The sequence below is a fragment of the Balaenoptera musculus genome, chromosome 11, assembly GCF_009873245.2.
Source record: "Balaenoptera musculus isolate JJ_BM4_2016_0621 chromosome 11, mBalMus1.pri.v3, whole genome shotgun sequence".
Classification (NCBI taxonomy): Eukaryota; Metazoa; Chordata; class Mammalia; order Artiodactyla; family Balaenopteridae; genus Balaenoptera; species Balaenoptera musculus.
Genome location: NC_045795.1, coordinates 67,353,294 through 67,378,302, shown reverse-complemented (window position 1 = coordinate 67,378,302; position 25,009 = coordinate 67,353,294). Strand labels below are relative to the sequence as shown.

General features: G+C 57.0%; 1 protein-coding gene, 1 non-coding gene and 1 pseudogene across 4 annotated transcripts; all 3 read left to right on the top strand.

Moving 5' to 3' along the window:
* The first annotated feature begins 794 nt into the window (after positions 1–794).
* Positions 795–14,809, top strand: DUSP7 (dual specificity phosphatase 7). Of its 3 annotated transcripts, none has more exons than XR_005021731.1 (4): positions 795–2,670; positions 4,160–4,594; positions 7,397–7,819; positions 14,623–14,809. XR_005021731.1 is itself a non-coding variant. In XM_036867916.1 (3 exons), the coding sequence occupies exons 1-3, from the start codon at positions 2,154–2,156 to the stop codon at positions 7,702–7,704; spliced, it is 1,260 nt and encodes a 419-aa protein (XP_036723811.1). In that variant the 5' UTR covers positions 795–2,153; the 3' UTR covers positions 7,705–9,469. The 3 variants fall into 3 exon arrangements, 1 of the variants encoding a protein (XP_036723811.1); XR_005021730.1 differs by having other exon boundaries at positions 14,615–14,809; XM_036867916.1 differs by lacking the exon at positions 14,623–14,809 and having other exon boundaries at positions 7,397–9,469.
* LOC118904608 lies at positions 13,917–14,040 on the top strand (annotated as a pseudogene).
* Positions 14,810–24,434: 9,625 nt separating the features above from the next.
* Positions 24,435–24,541, top strand: LOC118904617. The gene has a single exon (XR_005022065.1). It is a non-coding gene; the product is annotated as a U6 spliceosomal RNA (small nuclear RNA).
* The last annotated feature ends 468 nt before the right edge of the window (positions 24,542–25,009 follow it).

The window sequence follows — 25,009 nt, the reverse complement described above, 5'->3', positions numbered from 1 at the left end:
CGTTGAGGAATGACTCACTGGCCAGCAGGTCCCCTCCCTTGTGGGTCTGCTCAGGCCTCTCTTTTGAGTGAGGCGCTGGTTGTCTCCATCCCTGACAACCAGCACCTGGACTGCCGGCCAAGGGGCCTGGCTTCAGAGAACCACCCTCCCAGCCTGACAGATTTGTGATGGACTGGTTGGGCACTGTCCAGACCAGCACGATCCCAAGTGGGAAAAACTGAGGCCCAGAGAGGTGGGAACCATACTTGGGCCACACAACACGTCAGCAGGTGGCAGGGCAGAATCCACATCTGGGCCCCTCAGGCCCCGGGAGCCCTTTCCACTTGTCCTAGGTCCCCAGGGAAGTAGGCTCTGCCCAGCAACCCTAGGACAAGCCTGCGCGGGAGGCCAGAGACCTGATTCTCCTATCACCTCTCTGGGCATCGAATCTTGGGTGATAAGGCCACCTATGATTGCAATGCTGTCATCTTGCTGGGAGTGTGACTGTGGGAGAGATCCCTGCTTCTTTTCGACACAGCCCTGCAGCGGGATGAAACCCTTCACGTAGACTATCCTTCGCATGGACAAAGGGGGGTGGGGGGAGGGAGGTGGGCGGCGGGGACTGACCCAGGGCCGCCCCTCTTCGTGCCTTCCTGTCAGCGGAAAGCTCAAATCCTGCGGGTTCCAGAAGCACTCCCTTCGGCAAATCTCAAGCACCACCGCCCTTCATCTCTGACGCTAACCTCCCTCCAGCTGGGTGTAGAGGCAAGGTGGCGGGGAGCCGACCAGCCTCGGGCAGAGTGGGAAGGATAAACCCCAAGGATGTGGGAGCACTCCGCCCAGCAGGGAACGGACCAGACGAACCGCAGGATCAGCCGCGAGCTCCCTCCCGACGCAGACAACCCTGACTCAGTACGGAAAGTGCGGCAGGCCCTGCGCACGCGCACCGCTCGAGTCGAGCCGCTTTGTTCCAGCGCTACCTGCGGATCCATTCACCTACTCCGCCTAGGCAGCCTGCGAGCCGATACACAGCGCTCGCTGAGACCCCGCCCACTTCCCGCGCTGGGTGGAACTTTCGGCGGGCCCCGCCTTCCTCTCTCCGCCCCACCGTCTCCTTCGGCCGCGATTGGCCACCTGCGTGGCGCACTCCCGCCTACCACGGAAGTTGATTGGTGCGTTGGGAGGTGGGAGGAGGAGAGCCGATTAAAGAGGATCCCCCCCAGCACCCGCTCCTGTGGAAAAGTCACGTGGCGCTTCACTCGGCGCCTGTCACCACCCCGCTCGTGAAGCTTCCTTAAAGGGCCCGCTCTCTCTTCCCAGGTCCTTTCAGGATTTCTTCACCCCTGCCCGTGGAGGGTGGCACGGCCTTGGGCCGTCCTACTCCGCCAGTCGCCTAGGTGCTGATCTCCCCTCAGGCCTGCTGGGGTGAGACTACCTTCAGGTCTTCAAGCGTGTAGCCCTCATTGGGACTATGCAAGTTGCCAGAAACGGTGACCGCCTAAGCACAGGTCATGGCACGTAGTAGGCGTTCAATTTCCATTTGTTGAATGAACTCGCTGAGAATGAATGAATGGAGTTGACAGGAGGAGGGGGCTTTGGCTCAGCCTGATCGCCCCTTCCCTCCGCCACATCCCCGGGGAAACTCTGCTTCCGTGAACGTAGGAAGGGGATGCCACGCGTAGGACGCCCCCAGGGCAGCCCTTCAGGGTAGGGCACAGAAGAGCTGGGACCGTGGGATAGGGGACCCGAGAGGGTCTTGGCCGGGCCCCCAGGCGAGTCATAATCAGTTCTGGGCCAGGCGAGACCGCGGCAGCGCTGAGGCGGGGCGAAGGCCGGGGCGCAGGTCTCCGGGCACACGGGACCGCTCGCGCGCCCGCGTACCCCGTGGGGAGGGGCGGCGGAGTTACGGCGCCTTTAAGCTCGGGCGCCGGCCCCGCGGCCCCGCCCCCCGGAGGACGCCTCGGCGCGCGGCCGTCCGAGACGCCGTTTAATTGGGGCTGTCAGGCCGCGGCGCGCGCGGAGGGCCGGGCGGGACGGAGGCCGGGAGGCCGGGGCGGCGGGCGTGCAGCTCGGCGGGAGGCGGGCGCCCGGAGACGCGGCTGGGGCCCGCGCGGCCGGGGCGCCGTCCCAGGGCAGGGCTGCCCGGCCCCGGCCCCGGGCCGCCCGCGCTCCCCATGAAAAACCAGCTCCGCGGCCCCCCAGCGCGGGCGCACATGTCGGCCTCGGGGGCGTCGGCGGCTGGGGGCACCGGGGCGGGGTCGGAGCCCGGTGCGGGGTCTGGTTCCGGCGCCGGTACCGGGGCAGGCGCGGCGGCGGGTGCGGGGGCCATGCCTTGCAAGAGCGCCGAGTGGCTGCAGGAGGAGCTGGAGGCGCGCGGCGGCGCGTCCCTGCTGCTGCTCGACTGCCGGCCGCACGAGCTCTTCGAGTCGTCGCACATCGAGACGGCCATCAACCTGGCTATCCCGGGCCTCATGCTGCGCCGCTTGCGCAAGGGCAACCTGCCCATCCGCTCCATCATCCCCAACCACGCCGACAAGGAGCGTTTCGCTACGCGCTGCAAGGCGGCCACCGTGTTGCTCTACGACGAGGCCACGGCCGAGTGGCAGCCAGAGCCCGGCGCTCCCGCTTCGGTGCTTGGCCTTCTCCTGCAAAAGCTGCGCGACGACGGCTGCCAGGCCTACTACCTCCAAGGTGAGGGCAGCACCGAGACCCTGTCTGGGATTGGGGCTCTCCCGCGTCTCCTGGGTGCCCCAGCCGGAGGCCGCTTTCTCTCCCCGTGCCCAGCCTGCCCGGCCGGCGCCACGTCGCCCCCGGCCCGCATTCTCCTCTCCCGGGCGTCCGGCCCCAGCTGTGCGGGTTTAGGCTGGCACGCGGGCCTCCTCTACACCCCTTTCTGGGCACGATCTAAGTGGGTCGAACAAACTTCTCCCCGCCTGGGCTTTCATTTTTTCGTGTTGTTGGGGCCATGGCAGCTCCTAGGTTCCCCGTGAGTCCCTCAAAGGAGGGAGGGTCCCCTCCTGGGCACCCAAGTTCAGCTCCTACAGCCTGGAATGCGTGTTCCTGGAAGGCCACGGTCAGGACAGGAGCTTTTCATAATCGTCCCCGCCCCCGCCAGGGAATAGGGATCATTTGGGTTGGGGGACTCCGGGCATCCCCGCGTGGGTCTCATTACTTGGGAATCACTGCCTCTTGGAGGCGCTTGGGGCAGGGCTGTAAGCAGTGTTCCTTGCCCCAGCTCTGGTTTTCTGGGACCCCCAAGTCCTTAGCCTGCCACCCCAGAGATTGTGTAAAGGGGAGGCAGCGCTGGGAGGCGAGTGGCTGCAGCCGGTGTTTCCAATTAACATTCCAAAATGGCCTCTTGCTGGCAGCGGGGCGGGCAGGCGGGAGGGGAGAGGAGGCCTGCGGCACCCTCGGGCGCAGGGCCCATCCTTAGCTGCAAGACGCTCCCCATTTCTTGTCCCTGTAAAGACCCCAGCAGCCTCTCCTTCTGTGGGTCCAAGGCTTGGGGGGGACCTTGTGTTATAAAGGGGTGGGTTCTGGAGAGGTGGAACTGGGACCCCTTTTATGAACTTGCCCCTGTCGTGGGAAAGAGCCAGCAGATACCTTCACACTACTTCCCGTGTGGTTGAGAGTGGGGCTCAAGCACCCGATTCCCGGTCAGGGGGCCCAGGCCCTCTCTGCCTCTAGCTGACCCAGATGCAGCTCTGGCCCCTGCGGTCTCATCTATAAGAGGGGTTTGCAAACCCACAGGTGTTGGCCTGAGATGGGGTTGTTTGCTTTCCTTTACCGCTTAGCAGTTGCTGAGCACCCATGGGTGCCAGGTGTGCATGGGAGTTGTGGAAGAGGAATGAGCTGGAGTCTGTCCTCAAGTGCCCTAAAGTTGGTTTTATGGCTGGGGCCCTGAAGCCCTATGGGTAAGGGTATGGAGCTCAGGCATGTTACTTTATCACTTGGGGCTTCAGTTTCCCCATCTGTGAAGTGGGTCGTAGAATAGTTGTGGAGAAGACAGGAGGAGGTACATGTGTAAATATGTAGCACCGCCCATGTGTTGTCCATTGTTGGTGTTACGGTGCTTGCCATTGGGGAGCCCTGGCTGCTGTTGGTCTTGTGCAGCCTGTTTGGTCTGGGGACACTGGCATCGTCAGTCTCTCATCCGGGCCCTGTCTCATTCTGGCCACAGGTGGTTTCAACAAGTTCCAGACAGAGTACTCAGAACACTGCGAGACCAACGTGGACAGCTCGTCCTCGCCGAGTGGCTCACCGCCCACCTCAGTGCTGGGTCTGGGGGGCCTACGCATCAGCTCTGACTGCTCAGATGGTGAGTCGGACAGAGAGCTGCCCAGCAGTGCCACCGAGTCAGACGGCAGCCCTGTGCCATCCAGCCAACCGGCCTTCCCCGTCCAGATCCTGCCCTACCTCTACCTCGGCTGCGCCAAGGACTCCACCAACCTGGATGTGCTCGGCAAGTACGGCATCAAGTATATCCTCAATGTCACGCCCAACCTGCCCAACGCCTTCGAGCACGGGGGCGAGTTCACCTACAAGCAGATCCCCATCTCTGACCACTGGAGCCAGAACCTCTCCCAGTTCTTCCCTGAGGCCATCAGCTTCATCGGTAAGTGCTGCTGCGTTTCGGGCAGGGTGGGTGGGCTTGCGCATCAAGGTGTGTATGGGACTCTGGGTGTTGCCCGTGCCTGGCTGGGTATCTCTGGGCCTGTCAAGACCTGTGTGTGCCCTGCATGTGCCAGCATGTGCCCATGGGTGTACCCAGGCCCACTGTGAGTCACCGAGGCCCTCGGGGCCTGAGCAGTCCCCCGACTCCCAGGCTCCCCGCAGCTGTTGGAGCCTCGTGGACTCTGCTGTCCAGCTTGGGTTTTTCTGGCTGCGCTGTTTCAGGCTCAGCAAGCTGAAACATCCCAGCTCTCAGACCTCCCACGGGTCTTGCTTGCTTTGCGTCACGCCTCAGCGCACATGTCTCTTTAGGGGCTGTCACGGAGCCTCTTTGGGCTTTACTGTGTACCTGAGGGGGCTAAAGTGTGGCCTGGAGCCAAAGGCCTACCCAAAACTGGCAGCTGTTGGAACGTGATGACCCAAAGGGCCTTGGCGGGGCCTCAGATGCTCCCGGCAGCCTGTGGGGCTTGCTTGGCATATAGGGGGTATCCAGAGAGTATGGGGAGAGGCTGAGGAAGCCCTCCCCAGAGTAGTGTGTTCTGCTGTCTGGCTTAGCGCCCTCTGAGCCCCCTGCATCCGCAGCCTCAGCTGACTCGGGTTCCTTATCTTTGACCTCCCATCCTGCTTTCTCCTTGGCCAGCTGGAGGCTATTTAGATGGCAGGTCGTCTTTGGGTTCAGCTCTCACCCAGGATTCAGGAAAGGGACACAAGATCAGGGTGAATGTAAACCCTGGGCTCTCCGAGCCTGGTGACCCAGTGTTCTGTCCAGCCTCCGGTGGCAGGGAGGGGGTGGCCCGGCAGTCGTTTCCCTCTGGCGGCTATGTCCAGTGGAGGGCGTTTTGGTGTCAGCTGGGCTGGGCTCGTGTTAATAACAGGAAGTGGGAGGCTTCCCCGCCTCATCCGCTTACTGGGAACCAAAAGTAGGTGCCTGGCTGGGAGGAAGGAAGGAAGCTGAGGCCTGGGGGAGGGGCTGTGTCGGGGGCTAGCCAGAGCTTCCCAGCTCTGCTTGGGAGGACATGGCCAAGAGGGCTGTGGGTGCTGCCTCGGCATCCGTGCTCTCTCCCCAGTGAAGAGGAGGGTGAAGAGGGGGCCCTCAGATTTCCCAGGGCTGAGCCTGGTTTGTAGGTGTTTTTATCCTTCTTGGAGGTCCCTTTATATCTGGGGAGGGGGACAGAACAGGGTGTAGAGGTGGGAGGAACCATACTCCCTTTTTGACAAGTGAAGGAATTGAAGCCCAAGCATCCCATAGGACTCAGTGGGGCAGGATCAAGCACCAGCACCCCCAAGGCTCAGCCATACCCTTAGAGGGCTAAAAATAAAGCCAGGGGAAGTGGTTTTACTTTGGATCACCCAGGAGTGGGTTTGGGGACCAGGCCTTCCCCTTATCTTGATGTGTCACCACTGGAGGCTTGTCTCCACTACCCCCTTCTCCTGCCCCAAATCTAAAGGTCATACAACGTGGTTCCACGTGAATCCATGGCATCGGGCTCTTCCCCTGCTGGTCTGGCCCCCAGTTGGTCCCTGAGTCTGGATTAAGCACCTACTGCATGCTTTGCCCTGGGAACCCTCATGTGGGCTTAGGGAAGGGAAGTCCTGCCAGGCCGGAGGCAGTGAGCGCCATATGAGGAACAATTTGTGAACCTGTGGCATTTTGTAGGAGTGCATCTTGTAGGAGTGTACCTGGCTCCCAGTGAGCTCAGGTGGGGACCTTGGGGACCCCAGGCCTGCCTCATGTTAATCTGTACCCCTGGCACAGCTATGGCACAGAGATGCAGCTGTGCTTGGGTCTAGGGGAGGAGAGATTACAGGACCGAGTTGGCCAGTGGCTCAACCGGTATTTGAGCTCCTACTGCGTGTCAGGCATAGGAGTCTGAGCACTGCACTGGGGGAATCTGGGAGGAGGCATGGAGGGGAGAGTTGGCAGAACTTGGTTGGCTGTGGTGGGAGATGTTACTGGCACATGGGCCAGGGAAAGTCTAGTAAGTGGGCTGGGTAGGCCCCACATAAGCAAACTCCACTCGTGAAACTAGGCGTGGCCCTGGTCCCAGTCCCTGGCTATTCCGGAGCAGGACTAAGGCCCCAGGGACTGGCTGGGCCCAGGGCAGAGCTGAGTGCTGCCCGCCGTTCCCTTGTGGAGGAGCCTCCATGAGGCCTGCTTCCGTGGAGGCTCTCGGGGGCACCCATGGAAGCTGCCCCAGGAGAGCAAGCTCAGCCCCGAGCCCCAGGTCGTGGGCTAGCAGGGGTGAGTGCTACGAGTTAGGGGAGGAACCTTTGTGTGACCTTGTGCTCGTCACTTGGTCTCTGTGCCTGTGTCCTCATTGATAAAATTAGCTTGGTAGCCATGGTGCAGATGACTTGAGAGGATGCAGGTGACACCTTGGCATGTCGTAGCACACGGTTATAGCAGCAGTAGGCCTAGCAGTGATCACAGTGTTTGTGGCGCCCTCCCTTGGCTCAGGTCCTTCTAAGAGCACTGTGAGTAAGCAGGCCCTCTGACAGGAGAAGACCGAGGCGCAGCAATGTCCAGTGACTTGGAGCTACTGTGTGGCAGAGCCCTCTCCACAGTCATGCTCTTGACCTCGACCCCAAGTTGCTGTCCCACCCGCCTGGGACTTCACCAGGTCACTCGAGAGTCGGGAGGCACCAGCCAGTCACCATGCCGCCCCCAGCCCCACCCGTGCCCCAGCCGCACCTGCGGTGGCTCCCTGGAGGAGGTGCTGCCCTGACCCGTGCCTGTGTGTTTCAGACGAGGCCCGCTCCAAGAAGTGCGGTGTCCTGGTGCACTGCCTGGCAGGCATCAGCCGCTCGGTGACGGTCACGGTGGCCTACCTGATGCAGAAGATGAACCTGTCGCTCAATGATGCCTACGACTTTGTCAAGAGGAAAAAGTCCAACATCTCACCCAACTTCAACTTTATGGGGCAGCTGCTGGACTTCGAGCGGACGCTGGGGTTGAGCAGCCCGTGTGACAACCACACCCCCAGCGAGCAGCTCTACTTCTCCACGCCCACCAACCACAACCTGTTCCCACTCAACACGCTCGAGTCCACGTGAGGCTGGGGGCACGAGGCAACGGGCCAGCCCCTCCCGGGCCTCCACAGGGCCCGCAGGGAGGGCCCACGCCTGCTGCCTCTGGCGTGAGGAACCCGGACATCGCCTGTGCCCAGAGGTGAGCTTCCCTCACCGTCCCGGGGAGGGTGCAGCCCACAGCCAGGCCTCCCCCGGCAGGACTTTCCGGAGGGGCCCTCAGCTCTCAGACACGCGGCTTTGGGAGTCCAGCGGGGCCTCGTCCTTGTCCCAGGACACTCCTTTCTGCTGATGGCCCAGCCAGTTTGGCTATTTTTTTTTTAAAGACACATCCATGGACCTGAGTTTACTTTTTATTTTTGGCAGGTAAATCCGAGCTCCCTGGAGCAGAGAGAGTGTTCAAGCTCTTCTTGATTTTTCTTTTTTAATGAAAAGTGTTATTTTCAGGCTACATGCAACAGTGGATTGTATAAACCAGTATTTCATCCCTTTCTTGATCCTGCGAGAGAAAGAGAGAGAGAAGTGTTATCAGTTTGTTCTTCTTATTATTTCAAAAAGCAATTCTTGGGTTTTTGTTTTTAATGGAAAAGACAAACCCTGCGTTGATCTTGACCAAAAGCGTTTTGCACATGTGTGAAGCCTCCGTTTCCGCAGCGGCCCTTAAAGGGGTGGTTCGCTGCTCTCGCCAGCTTTGGACTCCCAGGCCTGCCCACACCTCCCACCTCGGCCCAGCCCGACCTGGCGCTGCATTTGCCTGTGATGACTGCCGCGAGTGGTGAGTGGTGGGCTGGACAGGTGGCCTTTGCATTCTCTGCCCACCCAACTGCCCTTCTGGTGGTCCCTGCCAACTGCCCCAGGCAGTAGAGGGAGGCCCTGCCACTGTCCTGCTGGAGGTGGGGCCACAGGGGGCTGCCATGCAGTAGCATTAACCCTCCGGGCTCAGCCCCGAGGGGGGCCTGGGCCCCAGGCCCTTTTTATATGTACCCACTACTTCTGTCTCTTCCTCTCTCTGTCTGTTTGTAGCTGAGGGTGCAGGCCCAGTGGCTGGGGGGGCGTAGGTGGTGGCGCCCAGCCCTGCCTCCCCCAAGTCTCTTCCCTCACCCTGGTTGTTGCTTTGGTTCAGCTGCCACTCCCAGCCCCCTCAACCCGTGAAAGCCTGCCCTGTGCTCATCTTGCCCCTGCCTTCTATTAAGAAACTTGCACCCATTTCAATCCCAGGGCAGGGGTGGGCGGCGAGGATGGACAAGGAAAGGGGTGTGAGGCTCTGTCCATCCCCCCACCCCCATATCCACAGAACAAAGCCACGGATTCCGTTATCCTCCACCAGTTTTGTTCCTTCTCCAACCTCAGTTCTCCCAGGTGTCAGGACTGCATGGGGCCCGGGGAGGGGTGAGCAGTCGGGCTGGGGTCCCTGAGCGAGCCAGCACTCAGCATGTGAGCAAGGCCACGGAAACTCTGCCCCCACTGCATCTTACCTCACAGGGGTGGTTTTCAGGGATTCTTTAAGGCAGCAGATTAAAATCTTGCCACAGTCAAGAAATTGACAAAAAGCTTCCATGCTGTACATGGTTCTCTTTCTCTCTCTTTTTTACCTTTAAAAAGAAAAACCCAGAAAGATGCATCAGATTTGTGTAAATGAGGGTATGCCAAGAGGGTGGCCAGTTTTGCTTTATGAACTTATGAAGGAAAATTTGTGACCCTACATATATATACACACACATACATATATATATCCCGATCCAGCAACGGGACTTTGTTTATATTGCAAATAAATATTATTTTTTCTTTAAAACGAGTTGTGTCTGATAAGGGCCAGGGGTGGAGGCAGTGAGGAGGGGCACTGTGGCCAGTATCCCAGTGCCTGCTCTGCGAGAGGCAGCAGCCTGATCCTGCCTGGGGCCTGTTGGGCACTTGCTTTGACTGGTCGGAGGTGCCCAAAGCTGGGAGGAGCGGCTGGGGTGTGGGCATTTCCCCAGCCCCTCAGGCGCAGGCAGGCAGGGGCATCTGGGCTTTGTCCATGGGCTTTGGCCCACTGGTTGACAGATCAAGGCTTGGAGAGGTTTTATGGACCAAGGTTACAAAACTGAGCCCCTGCTCGCCCAGAACCGCCCAAGGCTGTCCACTTGGACATTGCCCAGACTGCCCAAGCGCTCCAGGCTCCTGATATGCCCCGCTGCGGCCCCAGCGCCCTGACCCTTTCTCTTGCTGCTTCTGTGGACGGGACATGGGGTGTGTGTTTATCAACCTCCCTCCTTCCCCCTCTGTCCCTGGGATGCCTATAGGACGTGAAGCCTGGTCAATGAGCGGGTCAGCCCTGCTTTGCTCCTCAGGAGCTGGGTGGCCTCAGACAGGTCCCTCAGCCTCCCTGAGCCTCAGTATCCATTTCTATACAGTGGAGCCAGTCACACCCAGATACCCAGTGCTTTTCACGTTCGGGCATGATGAACACCTGATGTTCATTTCCTGGTTTGGACCTGGGCCTGCAGGGAGGGCTAGGCTGTGCCCAGCTTCTCCAGAGCAGATGAGCATCAGCCCTCCATGCAGGCCCCTCTGGAGGCTTAAGGCCAGGCCCTGGGGGGAGCAGGGGGCAGGCAAAGGTCCTGGAGAAGAATGATGGCCGTGGCCTGGGGAGCGAGGCCCCCAGTGGGCCCCACAGCCCCATGTTACAGATGGGGAAACGGAAGCCCCACAGGGGCTTCACCTCTGGCTGGACTGAGTGAGCCCGGGTCATGAACTTAGGGGACCTGGGTGCTGACTCCGTTTCCCCATCTCTGCCTCTCCCCTGGCTTTATCCCTTCTGCTGTGACCAGCACTGGACTGGCCCTGGGTGGCAGGTAGGTGGGCAGGGCCGGAAAAGTGAGAGCAATTCAGCCCCTTCCCCAGCACTCCCCTTTGGGCCGTCTAGGCTCTACCGTCTCTGTGTCTCTGTCCCTGCCCCATCTCTCCCCGTGAATTACGTCCAACCAGAACAGTCACACCCTCACGCATATGATGAGGACTAGGTGGGTTCGAATCCCAGCTGTGTGGCTGCCAGCTCCTCAGCCCTCTCACTCAGCCTTCCCATCTTTAGAATGGGGGAACACTGCAGTGCGGCCAGCAGGCCCGTGGGAGGGGGAGGAAGGGGGTTCTCACAGTGTCGGCAAAAGGGCGGGGGCTGCTTTTGCTCTTGGGCTCCCTCAGGGCCCTGGTCCTTCTGTGCCAGGGGCGGGCAAGGGGGTGGGGGCCTGAGCAGGCAGAGACTGGACCTTTGTTCCCTCGCTGCCCTCGGCCGGGGCTGGGGAAGCCCGCGGGTGCTGGGCTGGGGGCTGGGCCCTCGACAGGCCGAGTAAGTGCCTGGCAGTGCCACCGTGCCCAAGCACAGGGTGGGGGGTGGGCGCAGCAGTCTCCTCCTGAGCTGGCTCCTCCAACCCAGCACTGAGGGGCTTTACCTCCTATGCAACCTTAGGCCAGGTGGCCTCTGACCCTCAGTCTCCTCATCTGTAGAAACTCCCACCTCACTACCATGCCTGGCTGAGGTTCCCTTCAGCTTCCTGCTGGTGGGGGCAGAGGGATAGGTCATGGCTGGGTGGCTGGGGCCCTGGGTCCTTGCTCTGACCTTAGTCTAGGCCATGCTTACTCTGGACTGCTGTCCCCACCCTGGGTCCCAGGTTCCTGCCTCATGGTCCCTCACTCTGAGCTCCTGTTATTCCACCTTGTTTTGGCCGTGCTGTCCCCACCGTGGGCCCTGTCCGTCCCAAGCCATCTTTGGCTGAGGCCTTGGATGCCAGTGGAGCTCGAGGACACCTGGCTCTCAGCTGCATCTGCTTCGTCTCTGTGCCCTCAGTCCCATCTCTTTCCTCCTGACCCTCTTTTTGCCTCCCTTTGGGTCCCCATTTCTGTCTCCATCTCAGCCCAGGCCCCCAGGACCCCCTCATCCACTTCTTAGCCACTTCGTAGCATTCTCATGGGAGGAGGATCTGGGCCACTCATTCAGTCACTCACTCACTTGCACATTCATCCAGCAGCCATTTCCTGTGCCGACTGGGCTGTCCCAGGAGTGGGAACATGCCTGAGGGAAGTTCAGTGATGTCAGACTGGGTGGCAGGATAATGGGGCCCTCAACTTGTCCTCTGATAAATGAATCAGGTGCAACAGCAAGAGTGACTAAGGCTGGACACGAGAAAGAACTTGTAGCACTGTGGAGGAGTCACCCTGAAGGGGGTCTGACAAGGACACCACAAAAGAGATGAACATTTCCCTAGAGTGGTCCTGCTCCGAGCCCGGGGGAGGGGGAGGGGGAGGCTGCCCTCAGGAGAGGGGCCACCTCCACAGGACCCCTCCCCAGAGTGCAAACATAGTCATCCCTGATGAATGGGGCAGGGCGGGGGCAGGCAGCAAGCCTGTGCTGGAACCTGCTCCCAGCCCTGCTGCCGCCACCACCTGGCACACACAGGCCTGCCCCCGGACACTCTGTGTGCAGCGGGCAGACCCTCTGCCTCAGCACGGATGTGGCCGGGAACACCGGCACCCACACCCAAACCCTTAACAGAAGCCAGAGACGCTGAGTAGAAGCAAGGCCTCCCCACCCTGCTGCCCTGAGACTTTTCACCCAGGTCCTGCCTCCCCCATCGGGCTGGGAGCCTTCTCCCTCTGGCCGCATGAAGGACCAGACACACGAGCGCGCACACACTGCCCCCTCATTCCTCAGACAAGACAAGCCCAAGCAGGTCTCACGGCGATGGAGGAGCCGCCCGCCTCTGACTCCAGCCTCCTCTCATCAGGGTGTGGCCCGGTGAGGTCATCCCTTCCCACGCAAGGCCATTAAAGACCATCATTAGCAACTCCCCAGAGGTAAGATGAGGCCTCAGCCCCATTGTCTCTGGCTGGGCCAGATGAGCCCTGACAGGCAACAGGGGACTCGGCCCCTGCCAAACCCCCTTTGCTCAGAAAGGCAGCCCCCTTCCCAGGTCTGCTCCGTCGCATACCTCCAGGGGGCATCATCTACCCTGTGGCTTCTGTGCATCTGTAGGATCTCCATCCGCCCTTCTACGTCCACACCTCCTCCTCCAGTCCCAGGGCCCTTCCATCCCTGCTGCAAGCAAAGAGGGGCCGCAGCCCCTTCTCCAGGGCTGGATGGGCCGGGGGTGGGGGTGGAGGGGTGTGGTCCAGAGGACAGGGGACCCCTAGAGAGCTTTAAGCCCATGGCTGTCAAGGTATAGTTGTCACTAGAAAGATCCCCCAGAACGTAAGTTGGTGCAGCCATTGTGGAAAACAGTATGGAGGTTCCTCAGAAAACTAAAAATAGAACTACCATATGATCCAGCATTCCCACTCCTGGGCATATATCCAGACAAAACTAGAATTAAAAAAGATACATGCACCCCTATGTTCATAGCAGCACTATTCACAATAGCCAAGACATGGAAACAACCTAAATGTCCAACAACAGATGAATGGATAAAGAAGATGTGGTACATATACACAATGGAATATTACTCAGCCATAAAAAAGAATGAAATAATGCCATTTGCAGCAACATGGACACAACTAGAGATTATCATACTAAACGAAGTAATTCAGACAAAGAAAGACAAATACCATATGGTATCACTTATATGTGGAATCTAAGATATGGCACAAATGAACCTATCTATGAAACAGAATCACAGACATAGAGAACAGACTGGTGGTTGCCAAGGGGGAGGGGGTTGGAGGAGGGATGGAGTGGGAGTTTGGGGTTAGCAGATGTAAGCTTTTATATAGAGAGTGGATAAACAACAGGTCCTACTGTATAGCACAGAGAACTGTATTCAATATCCTATGATAAACCATAATGGAAAAGAATATTAAAAAAAAAAGAATGTATATATAACTGAATCACTTTGCTGTACAGCAGAAATTAACATAGCAGTGTAAATCAACAATGCTTCAATTTTTAAAATATTGATTAAAAAATTAAAAAACAGATCCTCCAGTTTCTGAGTGGAGAATAGGCTGAGGGGCAAGTGTTCAGGACAGGGGACATTGAGGAGGCTAGGATGGTCACAGTGGGTGGTGGGGACTGGACCATTGTAGCATGGGAGGAGACGGGGAGAGAAGGACACAACCGCAGGACCAGCAGCACTTGAGCCTCATGGGAGGCAGGACCCATGGTGCGAACACAGGGTCCCAGTGTAACTTAGCAGGACCCTATGGGGCCTTCCTGGGACAGACCCCTCCTCCATATCCTCTGCTGTAGCCCCTCTCTGAAGTAACCAGATAGCTTTGTGCAGTGGCAGTATTATAGCCAATGAGGTTTATCCGAGGCATGATTATTGCTAATTGAAGTACCCAGATAATGGTGTCTGATGCACATTTCTTGAGTTGTTTTACAGATATGAAAACCATGACCTGGCTATTGTAAATAGAGCTGCAGTGAACACTGTGGTACATGATTCTTTTTGAATTATGGTTTTCTCAGGGTATATGCCCAGGAGTGGGATTGCTGGGTTGTATGGTAGTTCTATTTTGAGTTTTTTAAGGAACCTCCATACTGCTCTCCATAGTGGCTGCATCAATTTACATCCCCATCAACAGTGCGAGTCCCTCTGGCTTTACATGATGAACTCATTTAATCCTCTCTGCAGCCCTGGGAGGGGGGTGCTGATTGTCCCCAATGGGCAGACGAGAAAAACAAGTTGAGAAGGGTCTGCACTGGGGTCTGGGTGCACGTCTGGCTGACTCTGGAATCCTTGCTCTTGTCATAGTGAAGAACAAATCTGCCTCCATATTGGACCTGTTTCTTTTACTCTAACCTTTGTCTTCTATTACTTTTGCTACAAGTTAAGAATGTTGCCTGTAGCCTGAAATATACAGGACAGCCCATTCTCAAGGCTCTGACTTTCAAAGGTATAACACTTTCCCATTCATATAGAGATAAAAGGTTGCAGAACAGAGAATAACATTTGTCTTGTTGGAGGTTTACAGGAACATCATGACCTGGGTTACGTGGACAGACGCAAGAAGGAAGGATTCTGACACCAAGAAGTTTGCAACAACCAACCAACCACACCCCCTCCCCCTTTTAACATGAAAGAAGCCTGAATTCCAACTCTGGTAAGGTGGTTCTTTGGGACATTAGTCCACCATGTTCTCAGTATGCTGGCTTTCTCAATAAAGTCATTATTCCTTGCCCCAACAACTTGTCTCTCGATTTACTGGCCTGTCATGCAGTGAGCAGTACAAGCTTGGACTCAGTAACACTCTCAAATATCCCAGGCCTGAGAGGTCCATGGTGGCTTTGGGGTCTTTGACCCCTCCCAATCCCAACACCACCTGGGCTCCCACCGGTGCCAACCCTAGGAGCAGCATCTTGAGGGAGGGAGCCTGTAACCCCCTTTCTGAAGGGATTACAATGCATCTGTGGGTTCCCTGGGCCAGGCTGGGCAGGGGAGGCAGAGGAGGAGAGCTGGCATCACCTCGGGAGGCTTGGGAGGGAGTGTTGAGTCCGGGCTGTCCCAGAGAGCAAAGGCTGGAGGGGCAGAGACTCAGGGACACCCAATACTAAAAGGTAAGGTGTCAGGGAGGCTTCCCAGAGAAGGGGACATCTTGTGGTAAAGATGGAGCTTCTGCTGTTCCTGCCTCCAGGCCTTTGCCCCTGCTATTTCCTCCCCTTGAATACTCTTCATCACCCACCGCTCCCTTCAAATGGCTAACTCTGCCTACTCTTTCCCTGAGCTTGGCTCAAATGCCTCCTCCTCCAGTAAGCCCTCCAAGCCTCTTCCCCAGCTGAGGTTCTGGCACCTCCTCTGGCTCCCATGGCCCTCTGTGCAGCCCCATTCCCTGAGCTTGGCTCAAATGCCTCCTCCTCCAGTAAGCCCTCCAAGCCTCTTCCCCAGCTGAGGTTCTGGCACCTCCTCTGGCTCCCATGGCCCTCTATGCAGCCCCATTCCCTGGAGGCCTTGCTTGTCAGGACGCTGGGTCCAGCTGGGCATCATCATCCCTCTGGCCACTGTCTGAGGCACCTCTGGGAACTTGCCCAGCTCTGGATGTCAGGCCTGCGTGACCTGCGCACACAGAGATGTTGCATGTGTCCCCAGAGTACACGTCCTCACGTGTCCAGGTGTTGCTGATTTTGCACCTGCCTCTGGAGATGCTGAGGAGGTAGGACTGACAGGATCTCTGGCCTCTGCAGCCCCTGTTCTCCCTGCCTCTGTGCCCACCATGGTCGCCTGCCCTCCCCTCTAGTTCCAGCCAGAGCTCCTGTTTATAAATATCTGCCACCACGTCGGCTAAGTGGAGGGGTCTGGAGGCCACGCTAATTGATTAATTAAACCCTCTCGGTTAATTAGCTCCGTCCCTCCAGGGAAAAAAGCCTAGAGCTGGAGCCAAAGCCTCCTCTGGGCTGGGGGAGGGTTTAATTAGCCTGGGTCAGGCTGAGCCTGATGCCAGCTGCTGGGGGCAGTGGAGAGCCGGGGAGGAGTTCTGGGCACTGGAGCCAGCGGGGCCACCTGGGGTGGGGATAAGGGGCCTCCAGCTTGGGCCCGAACCAGCCATTGATCACCCTGCCCAGCCTCCTGGCTCTTCACCTGAGCCCCAGAGGCCAGGGGCAGTTGGACCTGGAGGAGGAGGGGAGAGGTGCACCGGAGGGGGCAGGACCTGTGGGAGCAAAGGAGTGGAGGCTGACCCCGGGAAGATAAAAGGGCCTTTACTTGGTTAGCATCCCCACACGGGCTGAGGGAGACTCCAGTCTCTACAAAAGGGCCTCTCACCCTTGGCTGCTATAGCACAGTGAGGGCCTTGAATGCCAGCACAAGAGCTGGAACTTTCTCTGGGTGTGGGAGGACACGGCAGGTTTGAAGCCAAGGAGGGACCTGATCAGGTTTGGGTTTTGGAAAGATCGTGGGCTGGGGTCGGGGATGGATTGCTCAGGCGAGAATGGATTAGAGGGGCAGGAAAGGGGTGGGAGCTGGCAAAGAGGGAGCTTCAGGTGTCCAGAGAGAGTGGAGGTCAATCAGGTGTGGGGACTTGTGCGGAGGTAGGTCTAGCCTGGGTGTCAGCAGACTAGCTAATGCTGTGTGGCCTAGGGCCACCCAGTTCCCTTTTCTGGGCCTCTCTCCCCTAATCTGCAAGGTTCAGGGAGGGGTCCCCGCAGGCCAGAGCCTTGGGATGTGAAGTCAGGCATGTTTCCTCGCCCCAGGACAAAACACCTGCTTTACCCGCAAGCTCTCCTGGCACCCAGGCATCCTGCCCAGCAGGGTTCACATGCATGAAAAGCAGAGCCCAGCCCCCAACACTGTAACATCATGGTTCCAGACCAGAGGAGAGAGGAGGAGGGAGGGGGAGGGAGGGGGACACCTTTGCTGGGTACCTGTGCTCCGGATGGCCCCAGGGAGGGAGCTGGCCATGGGTAGGAGGCCGGGAGCCCAGGACACCATGACCGCCACAGAAGCAGGCAGGGCTGCAGCCTTGGCAGGAAGCCGACCCTGGGCCGGTCCTCCAGCTCCCTGAGTGGCTGCCCAAGTGGGAACAATGACCCTTTCACGTCACGCCTCCTCCAGTCACAGCAACTTTGGCGCCGTGGGACAAAGGGGCCATTTCATCATTGTTGGGCTGGATCAACAGCCCGCCGGCCTGAGCCCTGCTGCCCCCACCCAGCCCAGGCTCGGGCAGGGAGGCCGGCTGCCCAGCCCGGCCAGAGCCCAGCACTTTCTCTCCGTTCGGCCCAGCCACATCCATCCGGAGACCCTCCTCGCCTTCCTTACCTTTTGGGCTCAGCAAAAGCTGGGCCAGAGCCACACTCTAAGGACCTACGAGGACACCAGGCTCTGCCCCCGTCCTTCCCCTCCTGAGTCTTGGTCTTCCTGTCTGTGGGAAGGGGGCTGGGTGAGATGGTCCCCCAGGCTCCATCCCCATCTGCTACCCTGACCCTGAGGGGTAAGACTTTCCACTTGTGCTCCTGCCCTCAGCCAGCGCCGGCCCCTAGTGAGAGCACCAAAGTGGGGAGGAGCCCCTGGCCCATGGGGTGGGGAAAGCAGAGGAGGTCTCTTGGTCTGAGTCCTCACCAGGCCCCTGCTTAGCCTCTGCTCGCAGTGACCTTCTGTGGTGGGAGCTAGCTGAAGGCCAATTCTGTTCACCCTTCAGCTAGCCTCCCCTCCACGAGCACTTGGCCAAGAGGCCAGGGGGGCCAGGGCTCTACCCAGGGCAGACTCTCCCCACACACAGCCCTGTCTTCTGCCTCCTTTTATTAGGGAATGGGGAATTGGAGCCCTGAGCCAGCAGGCTTCCTCCCTTCTCCACTTGGCCAGCGTTTGCTGGGGCTTCCTAAGAGGGAAAGCAGTGGAGCCTTAGGGAAGAGGTCCCAGTCTGGGGATCAAGACAGAAACTGCACCTCCTACCCCCTGAAGTCAGAGCTGTCTCAGAGAGAAGCCCGAGAATCCTGACATCAGGGGCCCCAGGCACAGCCTCAGAAGCAGGGCTGTGGGACAGGGTGGTGGCCTCGTGGCGGGTGCCCACAGGCAGCCATGGTGTTGGTAACTCATCCCCCAGTGGAGTGCAGGGGGGCTCCAATTGCTGGGGGCCACCAGAGGGTGGGGAGGCAGGTAGCTCAGCCAAGGCTAGGGGGCTTGGGGGGGTCACCCCTGGGGACGTCTGCATGACATAAACCATTCAAGCAGCCAGTCTGGGACTGGAACGCCCCTTCTGCTCAAGGAGGAGATAGGCTCTACCCTGGTGGGCTCCTTCCCCAGGACCCAAGAGTGGGACAAACTGGGAGAGTGGGTTCCTGATGCTGGGGCGGGAGAAAGTCAGGGGCACGTGGGTGCCACAGTTTTCTCCACTTCACAGATGAGAACCCTGAGAATCAGGGTGAAGTGACCAGTCTAAGCCACACAGCAGGCAAGCGGCAGAGCCTCAGCAACTGGGGAGGAGGGAGCCGGAGTCTGGGGCTGGTCACCACCGGGGTCTGGTCTCCCGGTGACCCTACTTGGGTGCTGGGCAACAGGCTGGCTGTCGAGGGCAGATACTGTGTGTATGGCTGCGGGGGACCTGCAGGGCCAGGCCTGTTCCCTGGTTCCTACAGCTGCCCGTCCGCCCAACCCTGCCCCACCAGGCCCGGCGGCACTGCACACACACTGCCCATTTGCCCTGCCTCACTTCCTCTGACTAAGACTAAAGAATCACCCCTTCAGGGGACTGGAGCCTGGCACCCGGCAGCAGGAAATGCCTGGCCCCGCCCTCTCCAGAGCCTGCCCGCCCTGCACACCACCCACCCCAGTCTAGACTCCCAGGAACATGTGGGGGTGGGGCCACTGCCCTGGGTAGAGGCTGCCAGGCTCAGCCTGGGAGTAGAGGTGGATGCTCTCCCTCCCAAACCTGGCCAAAGGCCCCTTCTGTCCCAGCTGCCCATCTTGTTGACCTCCAGCCTCAGAATCCCTGGTGCCCCAGCCCACTCAAGCCCAGGGCCCTGGGAGGGGGTTAAGGGCTGAGCCCCTGCTATAACTCCAGCCGCAAAAGACCGAGACCTGGGCTCTGATCACAGTTTCAACCTCCTTCGATTCCAAGGCAGCCTCTGAACTGTGTCCCTCCAGGGAATGGAGGTTGAGGCTGCCTCAAGATGCCTGAGGACAGAAGTGGGAGCCTGGCCTGATGACACTGGGGGTTCCTAGGATCCCTGAATGATCTGCTGCAGCTGCCATCAGGGTAAGGTGGGGGTCGGGGGGATGAGGCTTCAGGCAACTTCTGGCTCTAGGTGGGGTCGCAGCTCCAACACAGCCCTCAGTCTCCAGGCTCTGCCCCAGGCTCAGGCCCCAGCAGTGGTCAGCACCTGCCCAAGCTGAGCCTGTACTAAGCTACTGAGGCTCAAGGGAGAGGCACAGTTGCCCGAGTGTTCCTCAGCAGGGCTGGGAGGCCGAGGCTCTGGATTCTGGCTCCAGCTCTGGCCCCAAAGGGCAGTGGGCCTGAAGTTAGGTTCCTGCACCCTCTGGACCTCAGTCTCCCCAGCTGCGCACACTGGCTGGACTCACTGAGGGCTGCTCCCAGTTCAGACACCCCGAGTTCTTGTATAACACCTGCTAGGCCAGACATACCATGGTCTATTAGTCAACAGGCCCCCAAATAGTCACCTCATCTGACTCAAGGGTTCTGGGAGGGGACTCCACTCTGTCCTCAGCCTCTGACCTCCCATGAAGGGTCACTCTGAGGAGGACACACAATGCTCTGATAGCACCATCCCTCGGCCCCAAGACTCCTGAGAGCCCCTATGTAGGTGTGCACCCCACTGCTGCCCTGGGCTCGGTGAGTGGCTCTAAGCTGTGTGATCCAGGGCCAGCTCTGTCCTCTCTGGGCCTCAGCTGCCACCTCTACACCATGAGCCCATTCCCTCCTTGGGGGCTGTGGCCAGGATCAGAGATGTCTCATGAACCATAGCTCTGGTAACAGCTGAGCCAGGGGGGTATCACATACAGCCGCATCCCAGTGGGGTGAGTTCTGTGGCCCAGCAGAGAGTCTGGCTTTGCAGACTGGTTTGCAGTCCCACCTTCAGAAGTGACCCCTCACTTCTCTGAGCCTCACTCAGTGGGGATAATAAAGATACCTGTCTCACCAGCTGTGGGAGTGACTTGTCTGAGCCACCAGGCCCTGGGGAGAATGGGAGCAGCAGCTGTTATTGGGTGTGGCTGCTGGGCAGGGCGGGGGCGGGGGGCAGCTCCCAGACACCCTCAGAGCCGCTGGCCCTGGGCTGGGAGTGGATTCCAAGGACCTCACCCCACTGGGGTAAGGCCCCCGGGATGCACCTTCAGGCGCTGCCCAAGCAGCCACACTGCAGGGTGTGCCCCGGCCAGAGGAGGACCGAGGGGGTGGACGTGCTGCCTTGAAGGTGGGGAACACAGTCTGGTGACCCTGCAGGTGGGTGCGAGGAGCAGGGTGCTGGGCCACTCTGCCCCGAGGCTGGGTCTCAGGGGACAGAGGGCAGAGAGAGGGGAAAGGGGTGTGGGCAAGCCCTCAGGAAGGTGGTCTCAGGCCTCTCTCCTCTGACAGTAGGACTCTGAATGCTGCGATCTGAGCCTGAACTCTGGGTTGGGGGGAGTCCTAGGGCCTCAGCCGGCGGCCAGTGGGCTCAGCCACGCTCCCCCACCAAGTTGAATTCTGCCTCCTGGATATCTGGGGCCAGTAATGACCCCTGCTTGAAGCTGAAGACCTCACACAAGCTCTCCAAACTCCTCTACCAGGTTCCCATTTTACTATGAGTGCGGAAACTGAGGCCCCGAGAAGTTTAATAACTTGGAGTTTGGGGGAGGGGCTGCCCACACCCCAACCCTTGCCTGGGAAGGAATGATGGAATTGGAGTGTTTCATTCTGGGATCAGGCTCAGCCACAGGGAGGCTTCAGGACAAGGCTACCCCAAGGCCTGACTGCATGGACTCTCCCTTCTGTCCCCAGCCAGCTGCCTCCTACCTGACCTAGCATTGCCTCTTCCGGGAAGCCGCCCCTCCCCAGACTGACTTAAGTACCTTCGCTGTGCCCACTACCCCCTAACCAGTGCTGTGAGGGTTTGTCTACCTGTGGGGCCCCCATGAGACTACAGGAGGGAAGGGCTGGCTTGCCTACCCCTGAGTCCCCACAGAGGGAAGGGTGAGGCTTGATGTCTGTACAGGTGAGTCCTTCTATCTCAGGGGGATTCCAGGGGCCTTTGTCCCAGGCCACAAGTATAACGGCTTCCAGAGTAGGGCTGAGTCACAAGTATAACTGCCTCACAACCCGCCAAGGACGTGGACCTGGAGATGCTTTCTGAAGGCCTTTTACCCGCTTATGTTAAAAGGCCTAAAAATATGCATAATCTTCAACCCGGCAGTCCTGTTCCTGGGAATTTGCCCTAAGGAAATCACCACTTGAAGGAAAGGAGAAGCAGTTAGTTTCTAATTTGCTCTGTGGTCTTAGGAGAGTTGCTTTCTGGACCTCAGTTTCCCCGACTGTACAACGAAGGGATGCAAACATACGGCCATCACACCTCATCTGCCCCATCTTCCACCCAGGGCAGACATGGCCAGCTGATCACAGAATCCTTCAGTGGTCTAAATCCTGTGTCTTCAGGCTTCCCTGGTGGCGCAGTGTTTAAGAATCCACCTGCCAATGCACGGGACACGGGTTCAAGCCGTGGTCCAGGAAGATCCCACATGCCGCAGAGCAACTAAGCCCGTGTGCCACAACTACTGAGCCCACGTGCCACAACTACTGAAGCCCATGCGCCTAGAGCCTGTGCTCCGCAACAAGAGAAGCCACTGCGATGAGAAGCCCACGCACCACAACGAAGAGCAGCCCCTGCTTACAGCAACTAGAAGAAATCCCACGCGCAGCAACAAAGACCCAAAGCAGCCAAAAATTAAATCAATCAATCAATCAATCCTGTGTCTTCTAACGGGCTCCACATGACCCCTACCAATGGAGCAGAATCCCCCTCTTATTTACAGGATAGTCCCTCCAGTGCCCTGTAGCTGGGGTGCCCTGCGAGGTCTAGAAGCATCTGGGGGACTCAGTAGACCAGGCCTTCTCTGGGGCTAGCTCTGCAAGCTATGGGAAGAAAACTGTCCTTCCAGAAGCTGCCTCTCTCATGCTCAAAACTTAATTCTGCAACACCCCCTTGAGGGGGTCTATCCACTGAAGTCCCTAGCTGGTCATGACATCCTAGCCAAAAATGGAGGCAACTACAAACACCCCAAAGAACTCCCCATTAGGATGCATATTAGCTAACTGGGGTGAATTTAGACAGGATGGTTTAAGAAAAAAGAAATTAATTTTCTTTTGCAATACTCCATGGCCCCAGTACAAACTAGGGGACCAAGAGATCTGGCCAGAAAATGGGTCATTGAATTACCATACCATCTTAGGACTTCCCTGGTGGTCCAGTGGTGAAGACTCCGCATTCCCAATGCAGGGGGCCCAGGTTCAACCCCTGGTCAGGGAACCAGATCCCGCATGCCGCAACTAAAAGCCCACATGCCGCAACTAAAGATCCCTCATGCTGCAACTAAAGATCCCGCATGCCACAACTAAAAGATCCTGAGTGCCGCAACTAAGACCCAGCACAGCCAAATAAATAAATATTTAAAAAACAAATCAAAACAAAACAATACCATCTTGCAGCTGGATGTATTTTATAAAAGGAATGGTAAATGGGGGGAAGTCCCACACATCCAAATGGTCACGACCCTATTCCAAGATCCAGATCTAAAAAACTCCTGCTGGGTGTGCCTGGCTCACACCCCTTCAAAGTGCCTTTTTTCCCCACAGGAGTTCGATGTTTTAAATGATTCCCTTATGAGTCTACCTCCTCGAGGTCCACAACCGGGAACTCCTACCCACCCCACCCCCCAGTTCTGAGAGGGGACAGTTTCCAGACCATTTGCCCCAAGCGCCCCTCCTGGGCTGCTGGAAATCCCACCACTTTATCCCTCTAGCTTTGTCCTGTCCTCCATTACTGGAGGTGAGTCCTGCCAGTACTACATGAAGCAGGGCTACCTACCAGCCTCCAAATACCAAACTCTGTCCCTTAAGGGAAGTGCCAGCTGGTGGTGGAGGAACAATCAGAGTCCACGTCCCTCTTCCTATGGCTGATCTAGCTACTTGCAAAGAGAAATTTGGACGTTTTTCCAAAGGACCCCAGTTGGTTCGTAGAGGAATTCACACAGCTGACAATGTTCTATGAACTTACTTGGGGGGACACACAGGTCCTCGTTTCTACCTGCTGCACCTTTGGAAAGCTGGATCCTTGGTGCAGCCTGGGCACATGCCAACAAACTGGCAGCCCAAAATCAAGGATATATAATCTACCTTACGGAGGGGATGCAATCCCTGACCAAGATTCCCGCTGAGACTACCAACAGGGAGGTAGAGGGCTTGAACACAGGAACCACATGATAACTTGCTTCATAGAAGGGATGAAAAGGTGTGTTGTTAAGACTGTTAGTTATGACGAAGAACAACACAGGAAGTAACACAGGGAAAAGATGAAAATCTGGCCCTCTTCCAGGGCAGTTTGGTGGAGGCCTTTAGAAAGTATACCAATATTAATCCCGACACCCCTGAAGCACAAGTCCTAGTAAATACCCATTTTATCACTCAATCTGCCCCAGACATTAGGAGAAAATTACAGAAGGCAGCTATGGGACCCCAAAAATTCTCAACAAAACATTAGCAAACCGAATCCAACAACACATAAAAAAGATCATACACCACGACCACATGGGTTCATCCCAAGTTCACAAGGATGCTTCAACATACGCAAATCAATGTAATACACCACATAAACAAACAAAGACAAAAACCACATGATGATCTCAATAGATGCAGACAGAGCATTTGACAAAATTCAACATCCATTCATGATAAAAACTCTTACCATAGTGTGTATAAAGGGAACAAATCTCAATATAATAAAAGTTATTTATGACAAACCCACAGCCAATATAATACTAAATGGTGCAAAGCTGATAGCCTTCCTGCTAAAATCTGGAACAAGACAAGGATGCCCACTCTCACCACTTCTATTCAACATAGTATTGGAAGTCCTAGCCACAGCAATCAGACAAAAAAAGAAATAAATGTACCCAATTGGAAAGGAAGAGATAAAATTGGCATTACATGCAGATGATATGATACTACATATAGAAAACTTTATAGAGACTCCACACAAAAACTACAAGAACTTATAAACGAATTCAACAAGGTAGCAGGATACAAGATTAACATTCAGAAATCAGTTGCATTTCTTTACACCAACAATGAAACACTAGAAAGGGAAGGTAGTGCTTGCTTCGGCAGCACATATACGAAAATTGGAACGATACAGAGAAGATTAGCATGGCCCCTGTGCAAGGATGACATGTAAATTTGTGAAGCGTTCCATATTTTTAAGAGAAATTAAGGAAACACTCCCATTTACCATGGCAACAAAAAGAATAAAATACCTAGGAATAAACCTACCTAAGGAGCCAAAAGACCTGTATGCAGAAATATATAAGACACTGATGAAAGAAATTAAAGATGATACAAACAGATGGAGAGATATACCATGCTCTTGGATTGGAAGAATCAACATTGTGAAAATGACTATACTACCCAATGCAATCTACAGATTCAATGCAATCCCTATCAAACTACCAATGGCATTTTTCACAGAACTAGAACAAAAAATTGCACAATTTGTACAGAAATACAAGAGACCCCAAATAGCCAAATCAATCTTGAGAAAGAAAAGCAGAGCTGGAGGAATCAGGCTCCCAGACTTCAGACTATACTACAAAGCTACAGTAACCAAGACAGTATGGTACTGGCACAAAAACGGAAATATAGATCAATGGAACAGGATAGAAAGCCCAGA

Bases quoted from the DNA above. Each gene is read 5' to 3' on its own strand.
- DUSP7 (XM_036867916.1), top strand. From the start codon at position 2,154: ATGAAAAACCAGCTCCGCGGCCCCCCAGCGCGGGCGCACATGTCGGCC. The intron at 2,671-4,159 runs GTGAGGGCAGCA...TTCTGGCCACAG, and splicing joins CCAGGCCTACTACCTCCAAG to GTGGTTTCAACAAGTTCCAG. The intron at 4,595-7,396 runs GTAAGTGCTGCT...TGTGTGTTTCAG, and splicing joins TGAGGCCATCAGCTTCATCG to ACGAGGCCCGCTCCAAGAAG.